The 20725-nt window shown below is 41.1% G+C and overlaps 1 protein-coding gene across 6 annotated transcripts in view; it reads left to right on the top strand.

Moving 5' to 3' along the window:
* Positions 1 to 255: 255 nt before the first annotated feature.
* Positions 256 to 20725, top strand: part of atp8a2 (ATPase phospholipid transporting 8A2) — a 47040-nt gene continuing 26570 nt past the window's right edge. Inside the window, exons 1-24 of one of the 6 annotated variants that reach the window (XM_030123239.1) lie at positions 256 to 485; positions 2843 to 2950; positions 7891 to 8068; positions 10891 to 10990; positions 11499 to 11597; positions 11682 to 11727; positions 11967 to 12007; positions 13803 to 13876; positions 14155 to 14224; positions 14622 to 14749; positions 15004 to 15115; positions 15335 to 15503; positions 16007 to 16134; positions 16229 to 16306; positions 16417 to 16505; positions 16790 to 16834; positions 17007 to 17082; positions 17181 to 17369; positions 17450 to 17499; positions 17596 to 17665; positions 17779 to 17863; positions 18032 to 18171; positions 19634 to 19772; positions 20554 to 20618. In XM_030123239.1, coding sequence (XP_029979099.1) covers positions 443 to 485; positions 2843 to 2950; positions 7891 to 8068; positions 10891 to 10990; positions 11499 to 11597; positions 11682 to 11727; positions 11967 to 12007; positions 13803 to 13876; positions 14155 to 14224; positions 14622 to 14749; positions 15004 to 15115; positions 15335 to 15503; positions 16007 to 16134; positions 16229 to 16306; positions 16417 to 16505; positions 16790 to 16834; positions 17007 to 17082; positions 17181 to 17369; positions 17450 to 17499; positions 17596 to 17665; positions 17779 to 17863; positions 18032 to 18171; positions 19634 to 19772; positions 20554 to 20618 — 2322 coding nt within the window. In that variant the 5' untranslated portion in view covers positions 256 to 442. Of the gene's footprint in view, positions 486 to 2842; positions 2951 to 3799; positions 3964 to 7890; positions 8069 to 10890; positions 10991 to 11498; positions 11598 to 11681; positions 11728 to 11966; positions 12008 to 13802; positions 13877 to 14154; positions 14225 to 14621; positions 14750 to 15003; positions 15116 to 15334; positions 15504 to 16006; positions 16135 to 16228; positions 16307 to 16416; positions 16506 to 16789; positions 16835 to 17006; positions 17083 to 17180; positions 17370 to 17449; positions 17500 to 17595; positions 17666 to 17778; positions 17864 to 18031; positions 18172 to 19633; positions 19773 to 20553; positions 20619 to 20725 lie in introns of those variants that run through there. The other 5 variants (XM_030123240.1, XM_030123241.1, XM_030123243.1 and 2 more) reach the window with 5 other exon arrangements.

The following is a 20725-nucleotide window of genomic DNA, read 5'->3' as shown; positions in this document are numbered from 1 at the left end:
TTGTTATTTAGTACAGTCGGAGCGTTTTCGCAACACCGACCCTTTTTTCCAGTAACTTTAACTAACTGTGTCCCTAATGCACGAAACCAGTAGAGGTAGCTACATCATAGTTAGCGTTACTGGTCTTGAACCTACTGTGTTATTTTAACTCTTTGTTATTTTTTCGTACTAACATAAATAGCTAAATCTATCCATAGGACTGAAAGGTGTAACCGGAAGTTGTCCTCTCCTCAGTCTGTCTGACTTGATGCTGACTAAAACCGCCTTCGACACCGTTTACCTCCGCGGCCCAGCCGACAAATTATGATCCCGGAGAAGAACCAGCAGCAGCGGCCGCACCACGGGCCCAGACCAGCGGTCCCCAGCTCTGTCGCTGAGCTATGAGCATGCCACCGCTCCGGCTTCTTCGTCTCAGTCTGACCGATATTCAGTTACCAGCAAAATGTATTTCAACCGGAGAGCCAAGAAGATACACAGCGAGGGAGGTAAGCTAAATAATAAAATAACAACACCTTATGTGTCATATTTCTCTATCGGGGCTCCGCCCGCCGCTTAATTTGTGACTTGTCACTGTAAAGTCGGTTTATCTCAGGCTTACTAATAGGCCTGTCATTATGGGGGATATAGCGGCCTGTATGTAATCGTGCGTAATTGATATGTGCTCGGCATAATAACGGGATCCGTATTGCTCTGGACTGCGGCATACATGTGGGGTGCTGTACCGGTATTTATCCTCTAGCTTCGCTCATTTCTGGCACCGATCTGGGATGCAAGGGCAAGCAGACTGCAGGTGTTTGCTTGTCCAGGTAGTACTGTGTGCCCTTTACATACTCTGGTGTTTTGTTTTGTTTTTTTTTTTTTTAATACAGCAAAGACTATGACAACAAGGGAACTATAGCTCAACATCACGTAAAGACAACAGATTATGCGACTCTCTCATGTGACCATATCACTGTTAACATGTTTTTAATTGCACTGGCGTGATCATAGTATTATATAATTTTATTGCAACAGACTTTGGTATGTCCACCGCCTAAACTGGTGTATCAAATTGGATGTTCGGGATGATTTGCCTTAACATGATGAGTTGTCATACGTCTAAATATTGTCTTCAAAGTTAAATGTACCTCACTGTACAATCTTAGAACATAGATCAGTCCAAGAACAGCCTATTACCCCGCCGACTTAAAAAAAAACACGTGACTATCCAAGGAGCGCTCGTCGGGAAATTGATTTCAACTCACCTAAAGGCCATGGACATTCAGTGCCTGGAATTACATAACATTTCTTTTTACACACTCATATGATGCTGAGGGTCGCTTCAGGCAGTTGCATACAGAGCGTGTGTCTGCCAGATTGTGTACAGAGAATGTTGTTTATTGAATACATTCTCCATAACAAACTAGGCTACATGGGATGAGATCACACGTGGCAAACGAACGATGAACTGGATTGTCCTGGAGGAGAGAGGAGCATGTGTCTGGCTCATCCAATCGCTTTTATTAGTGACTGGCACATATTGTGTGGTGCTTTGCTTTTGTGTGTGTGTGTGTGTGTGTGTGTGTGTGTGTATGTGCGCGTGTGTGTGTCGCTTCATGCTTTTGTAGCTTCCAGAAATAGAAAGCGGGACAAATTGTGACCAAATATAAGCGCCAACTGGGCCATACTATCTTCAGGCCACATATTTATTTATTATTATCATTTTTTATTTTATTTTATTCTTTTAGACAAATACAACCAAGATATTCTGTCACAGAGGCAGTACAGTTTTGTCAGGATAAAGGTCAGAGCTGAAAGAGTGTTAGATGCCTTCATATATAAATCATACACCTGTTGTCTCTAGTTTGTTTTCCATGTCCAAGCTCTGTAATCCACAATGTGTGATTTGATAGTTTAATCCCTTTGGCATTTTGGCAGTAAACATGCAATTGAAAGTCTGTCCAAGAGGTTTAAAAGTATCTAAAGCTTTTCAAGGTGGCAGTGCAAGATGGACCCAAATTTGGATATCATGTGGTGTGAACACATTTCCCGTTCGGATTCTCCATGTAATCTCCTGAAGTCTTGAAGTCTGACCTCTTGATTCTTTGCTCTAATTAGTGAGCTGCCACATGGTGATGACGTCTGCACCTTCCAAGCTGTCACATTTACATTGACAAACATACCAAATAGAAACTGTTTGCTTAAGAAAGAAATTCTTCAAACTGATGGAATATTTTATTATATTTAGAATCCTTTATTTTCATATCTCACATACATACACACATTTGCTCACATTTGCAGCGCAGGTGACATTATTCAGCTAAACACATTACATTGGGGAAAAATCATGTCCTGTTAAATTGTGAACCCAAACCAACTAGACATAAGATGACAACAGGTTTTGCAGATTTTCTAGGAGAGCCATATGTAGATAAAAATAACAATATTACCATGAACATTGCCACAGTGTTGGGCGTCAGTGGTAGTCATGCTCAGTAGACTGCCAACAATACATCTGTTTTGTTAAGATAATGACTGGTTGTCATGGCGTCTAAGCTGCTGAAGATGTCACTTGGGAGAAACAAGGGTGCCAAAGTAATATCAGAAACAAGGTATTTACATGAGCTGAACACATGGGGGCACTCCTGGACAAGTTACAGGTATTTTGGTCAGTCGCCTCTGTGACACATCTTTCATATGCATGATGCTCATCTCTCTGTAGAATGCTTCCAGTGAACATACAAACACATTTACAGTGCAGTTATTGACACATAGATGTGTTGTGTGGTATGTGTACAGTGTATTGACATGTTGTCTTGTGTGTGTTGTTTTCTCCCGCCGCGGCCTCTCTTGATGCCCACAGAGCAGTTAGTGTTGACCACCATTAGGCAGGAGGCTTCTGAACTACAGGACCCAGACCTGGGTGCTGGTGCTACCATGCGTGCCCGCCTCACAGACAGGTTTGACAAAAGTGAGTTTGCTCTTACCAGACTGGATGATGCCCCATTTGTGTTTGGAGTCCCAAGGTGCATGTGGCTGTGCACTACAGAAAGAGCAGCTGTTTTCAACCCCCGGCCCTCATGAGCTACAACTTGTAGTTAGTGAATATCAGTCTGAAAAGGTAAAGGCATAATATTACAGCTGTGGACTCCAAATAATCTTTAGCTCCTTGGGGCCTGGAGTAATGAATGCTTAAGAGGAACAAAGCTCTCACTGCATGTGCTTGTGCAAAGTGCGATGACCACACATGTGAGACTGTAGTACTGAAGAAAGACAGATATGCACAAAGGTCGTTAAGTAATACACTTACAATGCCTGCTGATGTACATGTGGCATATGCATGTATAGACATGGCATGCCCTAATTAGAGCATGTACATGAACACTGCAGCATGCATGGAACTTTTAACTGTGTGTGAGTGGCAAGGGGATCAGGTGCATGGGGTCTTGCATGCTCTCAGGCATTAAATAATCATTATGCCCTTCTGTGTATTAAGAAGGTGTGTGTGTGTAGTAAATGTGCATATGCATACAGGACATAATTGATATGTGTGAGGTCTCACTGTGGTTGTGTGATACACAGTGTGGTTTTGTTATACAGGAGGTTGTTGTCATATTACAGTCAAATGACAATGAAGTAACGTGTGTATGAAGATTTCTGTTACTTATATTGTAAAGTAATGGTATCTGCTTTTGGATGTGTGTGTATGCATGCGCGTTGTAGTTTCACCTGTAGGATTATCAGCGTGTGGATTAGCAGTAGGTGAAGTTGCAGAGCAGACATAGAAGAGATTATCAAGCTCGCTCACTCAGTTTGTAAGAGGCTTTCTTGCCTCTCTTCTTATTCCGTTACTGTAGTAAATGGACCCAGTGGGAATGCTGAGGACCAGAACAAGGAGAGTATTCCAGTAGGGCCTACAGGTCATCTCGGAGACCTGGACAGCCATGGGACGTAGGGGTCGTCCAGGCAGACGGTGTTCTGTTGGTAATGTTTTACTGAGAATTGTTCGGTGGACAGAGGCATGCAGGCTAAAATGTTTTACTAAGCAACATTAAGTTCTTGACGGAGACAAAATTGTTGAACTTTAGCTCAGAATTTGTTCCAAGGGCTGTGAATTATTGTGAAAGCAAGAAATTTTGATGGAAAACAATTACTTCAACTATTTTACCTCCATGTTGCCATGATGGGAAGATAATTTGGAAATGGAATATGCATGACATACTGGACTATGCATTTTCATCACTGCAATTGCATGTAGATTTCCAGATAGTAAAAATGCAGAAACACTCTGAGTATCTCTCCTCAGCATGGCTTCTGGAGGTGGGAGTGATTCAACAGCTGAGATAATTGTAGGTATTGTACTATAACAGTTGGGATGATCAGTAGCTTTTTCTTTTATGAGCAGCTTGTTATGTACATAGAGCCTCATTATTAGACACAGCCAGACTAAATGTGTAAGCATCACCAAAGCTATGTTTGTGTCTGAAACACAATTCTGGCAGTCCTGCTAACTGACAGTCACAGAGCAAGATGCTGTGATAGAGGCTGACATGTGAGCTGTTTGAGTGAAGGCTGAGCCACAACACCAAGGCAGAGTGTCTGGTGAAATATGCTCTGCCATACTGGAAAATGTAGATAAATTATGCAGCCCATCTTTATCCATTATTTAGTAGCCTAGTCTGCTTTTAACAGTGAAAGTTTGGCACTAGGCCATGGCAGCTTGGGTTTGCCCCAAAACACTAAGTTTAGTGGAGAGAGTTAAGATATTACAAACCCTGTAATGAGAGACATCTCGTCTGGATGACATGTATAATGAATATAAATGTCTGCAATTTCAATACACATAACTCAAGTTATTTCATCTATCCACTGTGTATAGTTTGTTTGGTGTCTACTAATGCCATAGATGCTTCTAAGCCTTTCTGCAAAATGCCAGGTTGTTTTCTGACTAGTTGATCCATGGTGCTGTTTTTTAATGTTCAAGGTTCTCCATCCATGTGAGTAGCTGGTAGTATGAGATCAGAGTGTTTGTTGAGGAAGGATCAGTCTAGTCTTACCTGTTCTGGCTGCAGGTCATCAGTCCTATGGTACCTGTCCTGCTAGCCTGGGCGCTTCATGTGTAATTGACCTGACTGTGCTCTGCTGGGGAGTGTTGCTGACTCATCATTGGCGCATCGCTAATGAATTACGGAGGTGACTGCTTCTCTTTTCCATCAGAGATGAGTAACTGAAGCATTGATCTGCACAAAAATGAATCAGAGTTATAGTGAGTTGCTGAGAAAGCCAATATTGATCACAAAGTGCAAAGAAAAGAGTCTAAATGGGTTAAAAAGTAGACAGAGCGCTCAGGGGTGCTGGTAATGGGGTAAACAGCTCTACAACAAAATAACATAACGTCACATAAAAGCAGGAACCTCATGATAAAGACAAGAAGAGAATAAATGTGTTTATATGAACAGGCTGCTTGTGCTTGGTGACAGAAGTATAAAAGATGACTGTAGAAAATGGACTGGGCACTGCCCTTCACTACCTTTAACCTTGGATCATCTGTAATCATTTCCATACAACCACCTACTATCGTGTATGACCTCAGTGCCATTGACTGTGTGGAGACCTGAGCTGTGATTGTGACTTATAGCCCTGTTAGGAAGGTAATAGCATGGTCAGCGATAGAGAGATAAGAGATACACTGCTATTATCATAGTGCTTGGGCAGACTTTGACCCTTGCTCTCTGCCTCAAGCAGACACTTTGTGGAATGGTTTGGAATATCCCTATACTGTGGCTGCATATTAGAGGGTGATTTTTTGACATTACAATCTTCAACTAGAAGCACTCGGAGAGCGCAGACCTCCGCCAAGGCTGATCAGTGGGCCCCCCCCGTGGGCCCCCCCACCCCCGATCACCCCCAAAAGTTAATCATTTCTTCCTTATCCCATTTCCAACAAACCCTGAAAATTTCATCAAAATCTGTCCATAACTTTTTGAGTTATGTTGCACACTAACGGACAGACAAACAAACAGACAAACAAACCCTGGCAAAAACATAACCTCCTTGGCGGAGGTAACTATACAAACGTTGCATATTAATGTACAAAGACCATACATTGCATTACACTACAACTATATTAAGTTTTCACACTTTGTTTACAGAAGAAATAAAGAAAGACAACCTTCAGTAAACCAAAGTTTCACCTAAGAAGCTGTATATGATTTGTGGATACCTAGTCTAAACTCGTAATTCAGTGGATGGACATAGAAGCATCAACTGTGATGCATTGTGTTAACCGTTTATCCAACAGGGCAGACAGGGCAGGGCTGTCTGGCTCAATTTACAAGTTTAAATTGAATATAATAGTACTTACTTGTGGTTATCAGTAAACAGGAAGAATGACCATGTGATCTGTTAATGTGGATTCATTTCTACAAAAATAAGGCTTCTGAAATTGCAGAGACAGTTGTAAAGCAGGCACATACTCCTACTTAAATTATTAATGCAATTAGCCTGTTTACTTAATACTCTTAGCTACAGACAGAACTCAAAGAACATACACTACTGTTCAACACATAGAAGTGCAATACACTCAGATAACATAATAGCTGACAATTTGTAATTATTATAAAGCTCACAAGTACTGAAATCCCAAGAAAAAAGATATTATCAGAAAAAGTAGGATTATGGGGGTTGTTTTTTGAATCACCAGATACTGGAGATAATAATTTTGTTATGCATGACTAGTCATGATGGCACATATAAAATAGGAAGTGTGTAGAAATCTGTAGTTAGACCTCACAGCTGTTGGACAGGGATCGTCGGAGGTAAGGTGACTGGAAGTGATCTCCTGATAGATGGCTGATGGCTCAGGGTTGTCATTTGACCCATCAGTGTGTCTGACCGCTAAACCTTAAGGCGATATCAGGCTTCTGGCCCTTTAAAAGCGGAGTCCCGGCTTTGCCCCTCCGCAGCACTGAAGGAGCTCCATATGGCTTCCTCCCGTTGTCTGAATTTGTAGTAGCAAGCTCATCAGCTTCAAATTGGAGGGAGAAGAACGTCCAAGTCGCGCCGGATAAATATTTACCCGAAGCGGTAGGCGGCCAGATGACACGAAGGACAAGCTTGACGGGCCAGTATCTGTCACCGGGGCCGGGAGCTTCCTCCTCAGCGAGACCGAAGGAGAAGAGTGGGAGCACCGGCGTGCTGCTGCATCTGTCCTCGCCCAGGTCCGCCGTTGTTTTAGCAGCTGAGCAAACTGTGGCATCCAGACCTGTTTGCGTTTCTCTTCGTGTCCCCATAGTACCGTAGTCTGTGCAGTAACTTGGCGCTTTCGAGGATGGAAACGTCCTGCTCCTGAGGCTCCTGCGGGGGTGAATGAGCGGAGATCACGACGCTTAAAATGGTTGGAGATGACAAAGCGAGGCGGGTCGGGAGGCAAAGAGTCTGCATAAGAAGCGTGTTGCATCCTTCTGTCACTTTTTCAGACCTAATTTGTACATGTTGCATATTGACAGCCGCGATGTGTGCCGGGTCTTCTCTGTGTTACATGTAGACAAGTTGGCGTGCAGATAAAACAGACGAACCCAGTGTGTTTGTTCGCCATTGTGCATCTCTCAGCACATCCATTATACGCGGGGGGTCCCGTGGGCGTCGCGAAACGCGTGTGTGCATTGACTGTACCTGCATAATAATACTGAAAGACAAGGGGAGGGGGCTGTTTATAACGGGAAACGTCATTGAATCGACTCCGCCGGGTTCAGCACGCATCAGCATCAGTATCCTCTCGTACTAATTGGTCGCCTTTGCTTTTGAACTGTAAACCACGTCTCCGTCTATGTCTCTGTCTCTCTCTCTCGCTCCCTCCCTCTTTTTCTCTATCTCTGTGTTTCTCCCCGTCTCTCACTCACACTCACTCAGCCTCGCCTCTCTCCCATCAATCCAACGGTGCAGGACCTGCTTGCTCGTCCGCCGGCTACCGCAAGGCAGATGATGAGATGTCCGGAACCACTTCCCAGGCGGATCCTGTAGACGCAACTGCGCGGACGGTGCTTCTCAACCGGCCACAGAATACCAAGTTCTGCGACAACCATGTCAGGTAGGTGAAACTACTCCAAGGTTGCTGCATGATGCATGTTGAGTCGTTTAGATGCACTGATTTTTTTTATTTTTTATTTTTTTTGTGGGGCATTCATTAAAATTTCAGCTGACTCTCACTATTTATTTCTCCAAATTACTTTTTTTTACTTTAAGCTTTTCCAAGAAACTCACATTGCACTGTGATTCATTGTGCTGCTAAAACACTTCACAAATGAAGATGTTTCTTCATACGGGCCTCATGCCCCAGTTGTCAGATTGAAGGGCTGACTTTTATAGCCTGTTTGCATGTATTTCTATCTGGCATGCCACCCAGCAAGCAGACTTTGAACCTCTGAAGCTTGTTTTCGTTCTCTCACTCATTCTCTTTTTGTTTATTTTGTCTGAAATCTCAGAAACTTAAAAGAAAAATGTGTAGTTCTACCTTGACCAGACCTTAACATGTGAACCTTTTGATAAAACTGTTTAATAAATCACTTATTAAATGTGACTCTGCCCCTCCTGCCTGATGCATGTCTTTGCTACAAGTCCCCTCGAAAGTGTCATTGGAAAAGTGCTTTGCTTAACAAGTTAACATGACAGTGTTACTTAATCAATACAGGCTTATAAATATTTATAGCTGCTGATAAAAATGAACACTGTATTGTGTTTACATAAATTACAGAAAATGCCTTAGCTATGTTTATCTGGTCAAAGGTCTACACTTTATTATCGGTGTTTGGAGTGATTTTGAAGGATCATTGTAGAATGACGGGATCTGAATGAGAATGAAAGCTGTTTGATGCGATTCCTCGGGTTATGGTCGAAGGCTGTAGGTGGGATTCCCTTAGTTGTGACATTGTGTAGTCTGAGCAGCTGAAGCAACAAGGCTTGGACTGTAAATCTTTCATCACTGTCCAACATACAGATTCTAATTCTTATCTTGCCATTCATAATGTTGTGTCGGGGTGCCCCCCCAGAGTCCAAAGTGAACATGAGTAAATTTTCTGCTTGTATGGAGTTATCTGTCATAAGCAGGGTCATGGGCAGGGCCAAACGAACTACACTGCAGTGGAGAATCTCTTATCAACATCATCCCAGTTGGAGATGACATACTTCGTGGACTCTACTATTGCTGTAAATAATAACAGTCAGGCAAACTGTATTAGAATTGGACTGATGCCACTGTCTGTTCTTTGTTATTATTTCTATTTGTACTAACTACATTTTGGCACCATTAGGAGCTCCCTCATGTTCTGTAAGTGGAATACTTGTTGTTTGCCAGTTGATATTCAGTGGTCCGCCGTTATTGTCAAGAGATTCAATTTCACTTTTAAAAGAACCTTTTTCAGATTTACTAACAAGATTACATCAGGGGCTCCCTGGCTCATCTGACCAGATCACATGTGCATTTCTGTCCCTGCTGTGTGCTGATTGGAGTCTCAGGAGCACTCTGACTCTGGAGGCGTGCCCTTTGATGTCCCTGTGTTCCTGTAACTCTTTAGTTTATGTTTTAAAGGTTCAATAGCTTTATTGATTTTTTTTCCTTGAGATTAAAGCCTTGTAGCTTTTATCTGTATGCTCACCGCCTCTTGATTCCCTGCAGCCTCCACTTTTATATTTTACTATCCTCGGATGTTTTGTACCACCTGCATTAGAGCTCCTCTAATGCACAGTTTCTGCTTCATCATTAAATTGTTTATGTAGTCATACAAGACAACTTACTTTACATAATACAGATGCAGTCTCTCAGGCTTCAACTAAGTTTTAATGTATAAAGAACTCTGACCTTGTTTTTAAAAAAAAAAAAATGCCACAAAGCCTCACAACGGCAGGAGAGCATCAGCACCCTGCAGTTTACAGCTGTTAACACCACCAGCAAATTGGAGATCTATTGTGGAAAAACGTAACACTGCCAGATGCTGTTGTCTTTTTTTTTTTTTTTTTTTTTTTTTTTTTTTTTTTTTTTGCCTGACCCAGTGGAAACATGTATGGAGTCTGGTATCACGTGTCCCTGATCAGATTAAGGAGCCCTTATCTGCTGAATCATCGGTGTAGTATCAGTAGCCCGTAGGCATCTAGACCATCAGGGTCAGGATGACAAGTTTGCAACAGACCAACATCTTTTACTACGCTGTTCTGTATTCACTGTCCTGATCTTTTGGGGTTTTTATGTCTCTGATTTTGAGGTAGACGGAAAAAGGGATTGTGGGTCCATCTCCTAAGAGATTCTGTTATGTGATAGAGTGCATGCACTTGACACACTCATGCTCATGTGCACACAAACATGCACTATCCATTAAAGACGAACCACAGCAGAAGCCCTTACTTTCAGTGAGGGCACATAGGAAAAAACAAGGCAGCCTCTGATGTCAAGGTTGGCTTTTTTTCATTTTTAGCCTCTCTAAAAGCTATTACGGTAGCTGCTGGCTACAACAAGGCTAATCAATACAATTGTCAGATCAGTATAGGTGATTGACTGACAGGTTGAGGTTGCCAAGGTTCTTGCACTTCTTTTCTGAGGTGCTGGGTCTAAATTTAGATTGTTGGCTAAAAAAATGTAGCTATTTATAGATGTGATGCAGCCCTTAATGGCTTTTTTTGTCCCTCTTGAGTACAATTGAGTGATTCTAATAGATTTTCAAGTGCTGCAATTATTAGAGCCTAAATGGAGAGGGCCGTTATTTGGCCTTTAAGGTAATGCTGTTCAACGGAGTCAGCTTGATAAATCATTAGTGCAACATTTATGCATGAATTCCTTCTTTTGCTAATGGACTCCCTGTCTCTGCATCCACCTGCTGAATGTAAACACAGTCTCTTGTTTTTTCTTGTCTGTTTTTGCAGTACCACCAAATACGGAATACTCACCTTCCTACCCCGGTTCCTGTATGAGCAGATCCGGCGGGCAGCCAATGCCTTCTTCCTGTTCATTGCACTCATGCAGGTAAAACTCACAGACAAAAAAGATAAGAACAGTAGTCGGCACATGGCACAGCAGGCTCTGTGTTTTATTTCATTCATTGTTTTGATTATAGAGCTGTGTGGCCCACAGTCTTTAAGATGTTGATAGAAAAGCATGTTTTGAAATGATCCAAGATTCCTACTGCACCATCTTTTTCCTAAATACTGAATTACTGGATTTTTACTACACTATCGTGTGAGCATCATGAAAGTGAAACTTATTCCAAACTCCGCTTTGTATGATTTCTATTTTTTTTTTTTTTTAATATGAAACAGTGTTGGTAGTTTTTGTGTATATTCCTGTATCCATTTCAGCATGTAAGCTGAACACACTGTGCTAGCCAGCTAATGTATATCTTAATACAGTTACAAGTCATGTTTATCTGTGCCATCACTGTGATTGTCATAATGGAAACATTAACCTAGTGAACGCTTGCTGTCTGTCAACTCATTAGTAGTGTTTCTGAGTTCTGCCTCTCATCTGTCATCAGCAAATCCCTGATGTATCACCAACCGGACGCTATACTACACTTGTCCCACTTATTTTCATCCTCACCGTGGCTGGAATCAAAGAAATCATAGAAGACTATGTGAGTACACAGAACATACTGCTACAGGCTTTAAAAACAGAAGATCAGTGATTGCATTTGAAAGAAATGTTTGTCTTCTTACAGAAAAGACACAAAGCAGATAACACGGTTAACAAGAAGAAGACAACAGGTATGTACTGCGTGTGCACACTCATTAATGTGCATCAACTTTCTGTGTGCTTTTCCATGCGTGTGCTTGTGTCTGTTTGTGCAGGTTTTGTGTTCCTTTCATGACTGAGTGAATGGCTGGTTTTCTGTCACTCACTATAGAGCAGGCCATGCAGCCTCAGACAAAAGTTTAGTTGCTATGAATACTGTATGAGAGCTGCTCCATAGGCTGACTGATGGCTGTGTTGTCCTGTCCCTCAGTGCTGCGGAACGGGGCCTGGCAGACGATCATCTGGAAACAGGTAACACTATCTTCATAGACTTCATCTCTCACTTATCACTCCTTTGTTTTCTTTCTTTCACTCTCTTCGAGTTTAGCAGTTCAGTTTAGCAGGCTTTGTTGACGGTGAAAGACAGTATTGTAAGACAAACAATATGTGAGAGGTGATAGATAAAATTATATAATCTAATTGGATTAGGAAATCAAGACTTCTAAAACAGGATTAGTACTAAATATGTATCTTTCTAAAATATGTTAGCTGTATGTTTATCTGCACAATATATGACACTATGACCTTGTGCTGGTGCTGTATAATGCTTTCCAGATTTATTCCATTTTAAAATCGAGTAGTTGCAAATTCAATTTCTTAACATATTTTGGTTTTCAGTAATTACATTTGTCTCTGAGAATGTGTATCTGTGTCTCCATCTCACCTGTCGACTCAGGTCAACTCACTTTTCTGTGGCCAGACTGTGGTCACTGAGTCTGCATTTTATCTAGAGTTGTCAATGTTTCCAGTCGCTGACAGTAAAATGATACTCTGACAATTAGCAATAATGCTTTAGGGCCTGTCAAGATGGTTTAGAGTTAAGTTGATGTTTTGTAGGAGAGATTTATCCAACATTTTAAACAGGTTGAATAATTAGATTTTCTTTGTTGGCCTGTACTTCATCTGCAACAGTAACTCCAACCAAACAAAAAGGTTTTATTTCAAGTGTAGTCTGCCAAATCCATTCACTGTGACATGTCACAGTGCAATGCATGTTCAGTGTTTAATGAATTAATTTCTCTAGTGTGTAGTCTCAGTCTTGCTCAGCAGGTCAGATTAAATCAAATTTAAGTCCTTGTTAGGTGGGTGATAACACTGCAGGAAGCAGGAATTTAACCACCTTGTCAGGCAGGATCCAAGCAGGTGAAAGCATTTGTTCTTGCTGCCAAGCTAACTTAGTGCTGTCCAAATAGTACCTATGATAGAAAACCAACTTGCCTTAGAGACACTATATTGCAGCAGATGTGTCAAACTATGTGAGATATTGCAAAAGATATTTTTCAAATAGCTGTTGTCTTGTGCTTATCTCATCATCGATGTTATAGGGAAACAGGTTTGTGGGTAGAGATACAAGTGTGAACAGTTAGACTGAATGGTTTAGACAATGGTTTGGTCTGTGTTGATAAAGTGTCCCCCAAATGATTTGCTAACATTGGTTTTCCAATATTTATTTTTTTTATTTTTTTTTTTAGTATTTTGTTTTGGAGGATTTTTGTTGATAACATAAAATACAAGTACAGGCACGACACAGTAGACATGGTTCAAACATAGACCAAAAGGAGACAAAAAAATAATCACAAAGACTGCCAGTTCATAAAACATTTCAGTAAGTCAGTCCATCAGGTTTTGGTTTTCCAATGTTAGCATATTTTTCAGTTTTTGTTTGCAAATTTTGACATGCAAATATCTTTTCTACTTCCTCTGGTTTATGGTGCGCTGTACCATATCTCCCGCCTGATTCAGTCACTGATCTTTCAACTTCTTCTTTCTCTACTTTTGTCTCTTTTGTACATGCTTATAATAACTTCACTGGTATGCTGGTCTACACCTGTTGCAACATGATTATAATGGGTTAAGCCGCCCACCGCTGTGCTCACTTGTCACAATATCTCTCAGTCTTTGCTTTCTGTTGGCTGGTCACTAATTAAAATGCCTCTTATTTTCTGTCTTTGTTCCTGTGCCTTTACTTATTACCCCTTCCCCTCTGTCTAACTCCCCTCTCTTCTTTTCTCCCCACGCTGTTGTACTGCTGCATCATGGCCACAAGGTGGCAGTAGGAGACATAGTGAAGGTCACCAATGGCCAGCACCTTCCAGCTGATATGGTTATAGTATCCTCCAGGTCAGACTTCATTGTGTGTGACTGTGTATTTCTGTGTATGTGTGGTATAAGTATGTACAACATCTGTGTGTCTGTGTGCCTTCATTAATGTCTTACAGTCATGTGTAAAGTCCTACAATGTTTTAAGGCTGCAAAAAATTATCAGTCAGGTGGCAGTAACCGGTAAATGATTTAGAAATATGTCACCAAATAAAGTATTTAGCAATTATTTTAACTCTCAACGAAGATGATAATTAAACTGAAGTCCAGTTTTATGAGATCATGCTTCTCCTCCACAGTGAACCACAGGCCATGTGTTACATTGAGACTTCAAACCTCGATGGGGAAACTAACCTGAAAATCAGACAGGTCTGACATGTTTAATCATATCTCTTTGTTTCTACCAAGTTGAACAGCAGAAAGTTTTCAAAGTAGAAGGTTCTAGTACAACTTTACCTACTTCTAATGTGCATGAAGAAGGAAGAAACTTTAACCAAGTCTCCAACAGCACTCGTAGCATAGAACAATTTTATTGAGCTTTATTGAACAAACTTCTTCTATAGTACAAGTGCTGTTAGAATTCTTGACCTGTTCTTCTATTTTTCTCAGTGCATTGCTTTTTTTTTTTTTTTTTAGTGTATTGATTCAGTATGATGCTGTGTTAGTGTATTTTGGACTTGTATACACTCGTTGAATTACAATTCTGTCTTGGAAAAGTGCTTCTTTCCCAAACTTGACTTGACTTCTGATGGTTGTATTTTACCAGGGTCTCCCTCTCACGACTGGATTTCAGACTCTGGAGGATTTGATGGCATTGTCTGGTCGTTTGGAGTGCGAAGGTCCCAACAGACACCTGTATGACTTCACTGGTACACTGCGACTGGAAAACCAGAAGTGAGGTTTAAATATATACATACTGAACAAATATGAATATTGTTTAATTGTCTGTTTATCATTAAGTTATTTATTTATTTTTATGTATGACCCAGAGAAGATGACATATAAATTCTTTACTTGACTTAAAAAAACTGAAGACAAAAATATGTTTTTCCACTGTTATTCACTGATAATGTAAAGGGAAAAAAAATGGAAAATTAAATTTTTCTGTTCATTACAATGTTGTTTTTTTGCTTGCTTTCCTTTTTCAGTCCAGCTCCATTGGGTCCAGACCAGGTGTTGCTGCGTGGAGCCCAGCTCAGGAACACTCAGTGGGTCGTGGGAATTGTTGTGTACACCGGTCATGACTCCAAACTGATGCAGGTACAGTATACTGTGTAGAATAAGTAGAAAGTCCTCGTGTCAACACATCCACCAGTCTAAGACTGTCTGCCACAGTTTTCTGCAAAAAAATGTCTTTAAAGGGACCCACAAGATAAACAAGTGTAACGACATAAAAATACCCCCTCACTCATCATCATCTGCACAGACCTTTTAGTTGCTCTTTATTTTGTTTTATTCACTGACCTCTCCACCTCCCAGAACTCCACCAAGGCACCACTGAAGCGCTCTAATGTGGAGCGGGTGACCAACATGCAGATCCTGGTCCTGTTCGGCATCCTGCTGGTCATGGCCCTGGTCAGCTCCGTGGGTGCTGCCATCTGGAACAGGGAACACACTGAAGACGCCTGCTGGTACCTGTCCCGGGCAGGTGAGTTTCTTTGGAGTAATGAGCTGCTAAATTACACTTATTTTAGCCCACCCATATATTGACGTACAGGTCTCCTTGACAAGATATCTATGCACTTTGGTTTAAGGCCGTGGTGATAAAAGCTGTAAATGGCAATTCAGTAAACAATAAAATAAATAATAAAATCATTAAGATTACTGAAGCCATTCAAACATAAAACATATTAACCAACTAGAACAAACACAAGCAATAAAACCCAATAGTTGTGTCAAATTAAAAGCTGATTTGCATTTTGGTGGACTGAAGAATGAGTCCAGTATCAGCAGAATGAAAACTGTAAACCATACGTAGTGCATTTATTAGAAATGTTAGCTTAAAATAAAAGTTATAACACAGTTGTTCATGTCAACAAGGTCCCAAGCCATCAAAGATCTGGAGTTATACTGACTTCAAGTTTTTATTTGGGGGAATATAGTATATAAATAATAAGGGTCAGTTAATAAATTAATGTTGTCTTTTCACAGGTGACATCTCCACTAATTTCGCATATAACCTGTTGACATTCATCATCCTTTACAACAACCTGATCCCCATCAGTTTGCTGGTCACTCTGGAGGTCGTCAAGTTCACTCAGGCTCTCTTTATCAACTGGGTAAGCATTAAGAATGCGTCTGCAGAATGTACAAATTCATAATTTTGTGTCAAAATGTTCCTGATCGGTTTGGATGTGTTTTGTGTTTCCTCAGGACGTGGAGATGTACTATTCAGAAACAGATACACCAGCTATGGCTCGAACATCCAATCTTAATGAGGAACTGGGCCAAGTCAGTTTCAACTACTTCTCATGTTTTGCTATTTGGATGAAAAGAGTGTATTAGCTCATAAAGGTGTGTTAAAATACGCTGTGTGTATCCATTTATTAAAATGTTTCCAGGTGAAATATCTCTTCTCTGACAAAACGGGAACACTGACCTGTAATGTCATGCATTTTAAGAAGTGCACCATCGCAGGGATTACATATGGGTGAGTTGCTTTTTTTTTCTTCTTTACAAATTAAGTTTTATCAGCTGAAAGAACAAAAGCTATTATTTTAAATACATTTCTGCATAATTTTTCCTCTAACCTCCTAACTAAATTCCTACGTCAATAATGAACTAATTCATGACTTGTATTAACATGTAGTAAAGGATGAACTGTTTATTAATGAATCTGATTAACTATCCATTCCTCTCTGGTGCATGCTATGATCAAACTGACTAATCAACTGATTGATTCCTTTTGCAATGAATCCTCATTCATCACTGCAGCCATTTTCCTGATCTTGACTGTGATCGTTCAATGGAAGACTTCAGGTAACTGTCTTGTCTCCTGCCCTTCCTCCCTGTCTAATACAGTTTTCTTAATTTTAAGCACAGCATGCTTTGAGAATTCTGTCTGTGGTTCGATTGAAACAATAGTCTCGTTGCACATTTTTTGCCTCAACAATTTGATATTATAAATTGTTGGGGGGGTTTTGTCTCGCAGCAATCTGCCGTCCAACAGTAATAACTCTACAGAGTTTGATGACCCCACTCTCATCCAAAACATAGAGAAGGACCATGTAGGTTTTTCTAAAATTTTACTTAAAGTGTTTCTACACAAAACAGCTGGAAGCTGCTCCTAAAACCCATGTCCACCCTGTTTCATGTGTGTATGCAGCCTACATCACCTCAAATTTGTGAGTTCCTGACAATGATGGCAGTGTGCCACACAGTGGTCCCAGAGAGAGAAGAAAACCAGATTATTTATCAGGCCTCCTCGCCAGATGAAGGAGCTCTGGTCAAAGGGGCCAAAGGACTTGGCTTTGTCTTCACTGCTAGGACACCACATTCAGTCATCATTGAAGCTGTAAGTGTGTATGTATATATTTTTGGTGATAAAAGTTACTTTTTGCAATGTTCAGAGCTGATTTTTATTGTGTATTTTAGAGAGGAAAGGAAATGAGCTATGAGCTGCTCAATGTGCTGGAGTTTTCCAGGTAATAGACCCAAGAATATTCCTCACACCCAGTAAATATCACTTGAATAAAAAACTGTAATGTGTATTGTAACTAAACCCACTGCTTCCTTTACAGTAACCGCAAGCGCATGTCTGTTGTGGTCAGGACCCCCAATGGGAAACTACGGCTGTACTGTAAAGGGGCTGTATGTTAATCTCATTATCAGTGTAATCTAAGGCGTCAAAGGTCTCCATAGGATTTTCCATATTTAAAGAAACATTATCTTATTGTTGATTCTGTTATTTTATACTTTTGCAGGATAATGTCATTTTTGATCGCCTGACAGAGGCATCCCAGTACAAAGAACTGACTGTTGCTCATCTGGAACAATTTGCTACTGAAGGTAAGCAGCAGAACTATTTTTCTTAGTTACTTCAATTCTCTCTATTTCTCAGATTTCAAATCTTTGGAAAAAATGCTCTCTGCTATTCACTCCCGTTTAAAATATGTAACTTATTTCGGCTCCCTGAACACATGGAATGATTATCTTATCCTCCTTCCTCCCACCCAGGGTTGAGGACTCTGTGTTTTGCCTATGTGGACCTAGAGGAAGAGGCCTACCAGGAGTGGCTAAAAGAATACAATCGGGTCAGCACTGTGCTCAAAGACCGCGCTCAGAAACTAGAGGAGTGTTACGAATTAATAGAAAAGGTAAACATTCCATTTTTTTTCTCTGTGGTGATGTGTGCATCTGATCTTATTTTACCTCCGCCAAGGAGGTTATGTTTTTGTCAGCGATGGTCTGTCTGTCTGTCTGTCTGTGTGCAAGATAACTCAAAAAGTTATGGACAGATTTGGATGAAATTATCAGGAAATGTTGATACTGGCACAAGGAATAAATGATTAAATTTTGGTGGTGATTGGGGGTGGGGGGGGGGCACTGATCTGCCTTGGCGGAGGTCTGTGCTGTCCTTTCTAGAAAAGCACTCGTAGAGCGCAGAACTCCATCAAGGCAAATCAGTGCCCCCCCCCGCCCCCCCCCCCCCCCCCCCCCCCCCGATCACCACCAAAATTTAATCATTTGTTCCTTGTGCCAGTATCAACATTTCCTGAAATTTTCATCCAAACCCAGGGCACTGATCTGCCTTGGCGGAGGTCTGCACTCTCCGAGTGCTTCTAGTTACAATATATTTTTTATATGCATGTAAAAGATGTCTTTTGAGTTTGATTGTATTTAAAAGTCTAACATGCCCTTCAATTTTTTGTCACACATCGTTACATTTTTAATGATGAGCCAATGTTGAGAGGCCAAGAGGGGCCATATCGGTCCCGATGATACACAAACATACTTTTCATGCTTGCCAGTAGGTGGCAGAGTGCTTCCATTGACACCCACACTTCAGAATCCAGTGTCCCATCATTAAGCACCATGCCTTAACCTTACAGTTCACAATCAGGGACTAATTTCCCTTTAGTCCCTTTCTCTAAACATAAAAAACATATAGTGCTCTTTTTAAGGATTTGTCAGAAATATAGTGCTGTGTGACTCAAAAGTTAACAAAACAGTCAAGATTTCAGCTAAGCATTATGAGCCGAGAGCTGAAATGATGGGAGAAGTAGTGATTTACAGAAGTGAGTAGAGGTGAGAAAAGAGAGTGAGGAGGGGGAAAAAGAGGAAGCAAGAGGAGGAGGGTAGCTCAGACTGGGAGACCACAAGGGTAATTACCTGCGCCAGCCTGCCAAAAGCCCTATAAAACTGGAGTCAACAACACTGTAGTGTTACCTTGTGTGTCTGTGCGAGTGTTTGTGTGTGCCCAAGTGTGTCTAATGAGGGTACACATGCATTTAAATGCTGAACAAATTAAAGCAAGGGGGGAAAGGTAATGGGTTACTTCTTGGCATGAAGACACAGAGTTGGTGCAAAGGCCCAACGGAGCTGCTTTTCTAACTTAACTGAACTTGCTGGCACTGCTCTCATCCTCAAATTAGACATGGATGATGTTCCTCTGAGAGCACGAGCCCTCACATACACTGTGGTGATGCCTGTGTTTGTAGCCTAAACATGACTTCTTTTGAACAATTTTTTCCCTTTGTGCTATATTTCATACTTGTGTGCTCTTTTTATCAGAGACCATTTTTGTCTCTGTGTCACGCTTTTCTGTTCCACCAACAGAACTTAATGCTTTTGGGCGCCACAGCCATAGAGGACCGTCTCCAGGCAGGCGTGCCAGAGACCATCGCCACTCTGATGCGGGCTGACATCAAGATCTGGGTCCTTACTGGAGACAAGCAAGAGACTGCTATCAATATCGGTGAGTGGGAAGCATTTAAAATGTCCACATGTCCAAGATGTGAAGGACACTCATGCCACAAGATGAGGTACAAACTGTGGGCAACCTATTGCATATGTGGGTAAGACTAGTTTGCAGTGGAATGCTGTAGTCAGAGACAAATCCAACAATAATATGGAAGTTCCCTTCACTGGAGCAGTCTGATGTGAAGTACTGCAGAGAATTGCATGTTTTGTGGAGTTAATTAAATCACAGTTGGGAGAAAAGTGTGCATTATGTGGGCTGCAAAAAGCCAGACATGCCTCCACTATCTCAGTCAAATATGCCACTGACAAATGTGCCCAGTGTAGGAGAGCCATTAATTTGTGCAGCAGTCACATGAGTATGTTTGGATTTCCTTGGCAGTTGTAGAGAAAGATGGTAACTGCTCCAAAAAAGCATGACTTGAAATGCAAACTTAAGGGAATACTCAAAATACACAAAAATACACATGTAGCTCATTAAAAGTTTGGCACTCTACATTTACTAAATCCTATATCAAAGCAAAGTGAGGCTTTTATGTTTCGCACACTTACATGGAATTGATATAGTATATTGAATTCCATACATTCAGATCTGTATCTGTGTTTAAAATATTTGTCAGTAGCTTATTTTTCTTTGCTTATTTGGTACATGATAAATCGGGATGGCGCACTACTGCAGACTTATTTTGATGGCTAAGGTCTGATGTGACATTGAGTCAGATGTTTGTGTGCTTGTGTGTGAAACCCTCATTTTGGACCCTCCGCTGTCCATTTCTCAGGTTACTCCTGTCGTCTGGTGACGCACGGCATGTCTCTCATCATCGTCAATGAGGACTCTCTAGACGTGAGTAGATCATTTGTGTCCCACTGACCCCTCCTGTGTCTCTGTACACTTTGTACTATAGTAGGACTGTTTTGCACCAGAGTATGTAGAGGGGTAGCAGATTGGGT

Source organism: Sphaeramia orbicularis, chromosome 20 (genome assembly GCF_902148855.1).
Source record: "Sphaeramia orbicularis chromosome 20, fSphaOr1.1, whole genome shotgun sequence".
NCBI classification, from domain to species: domain Eukaryota; kingdom Metazoa; phylum Chordata; class Actinopteri; order Kurtiformes; family Apogonidae; genus Sphaeramia; species Sphaeramia orbicularis.
This window is presented reverse-complemented; position numbering and strand designations above follow the sequence as displayed.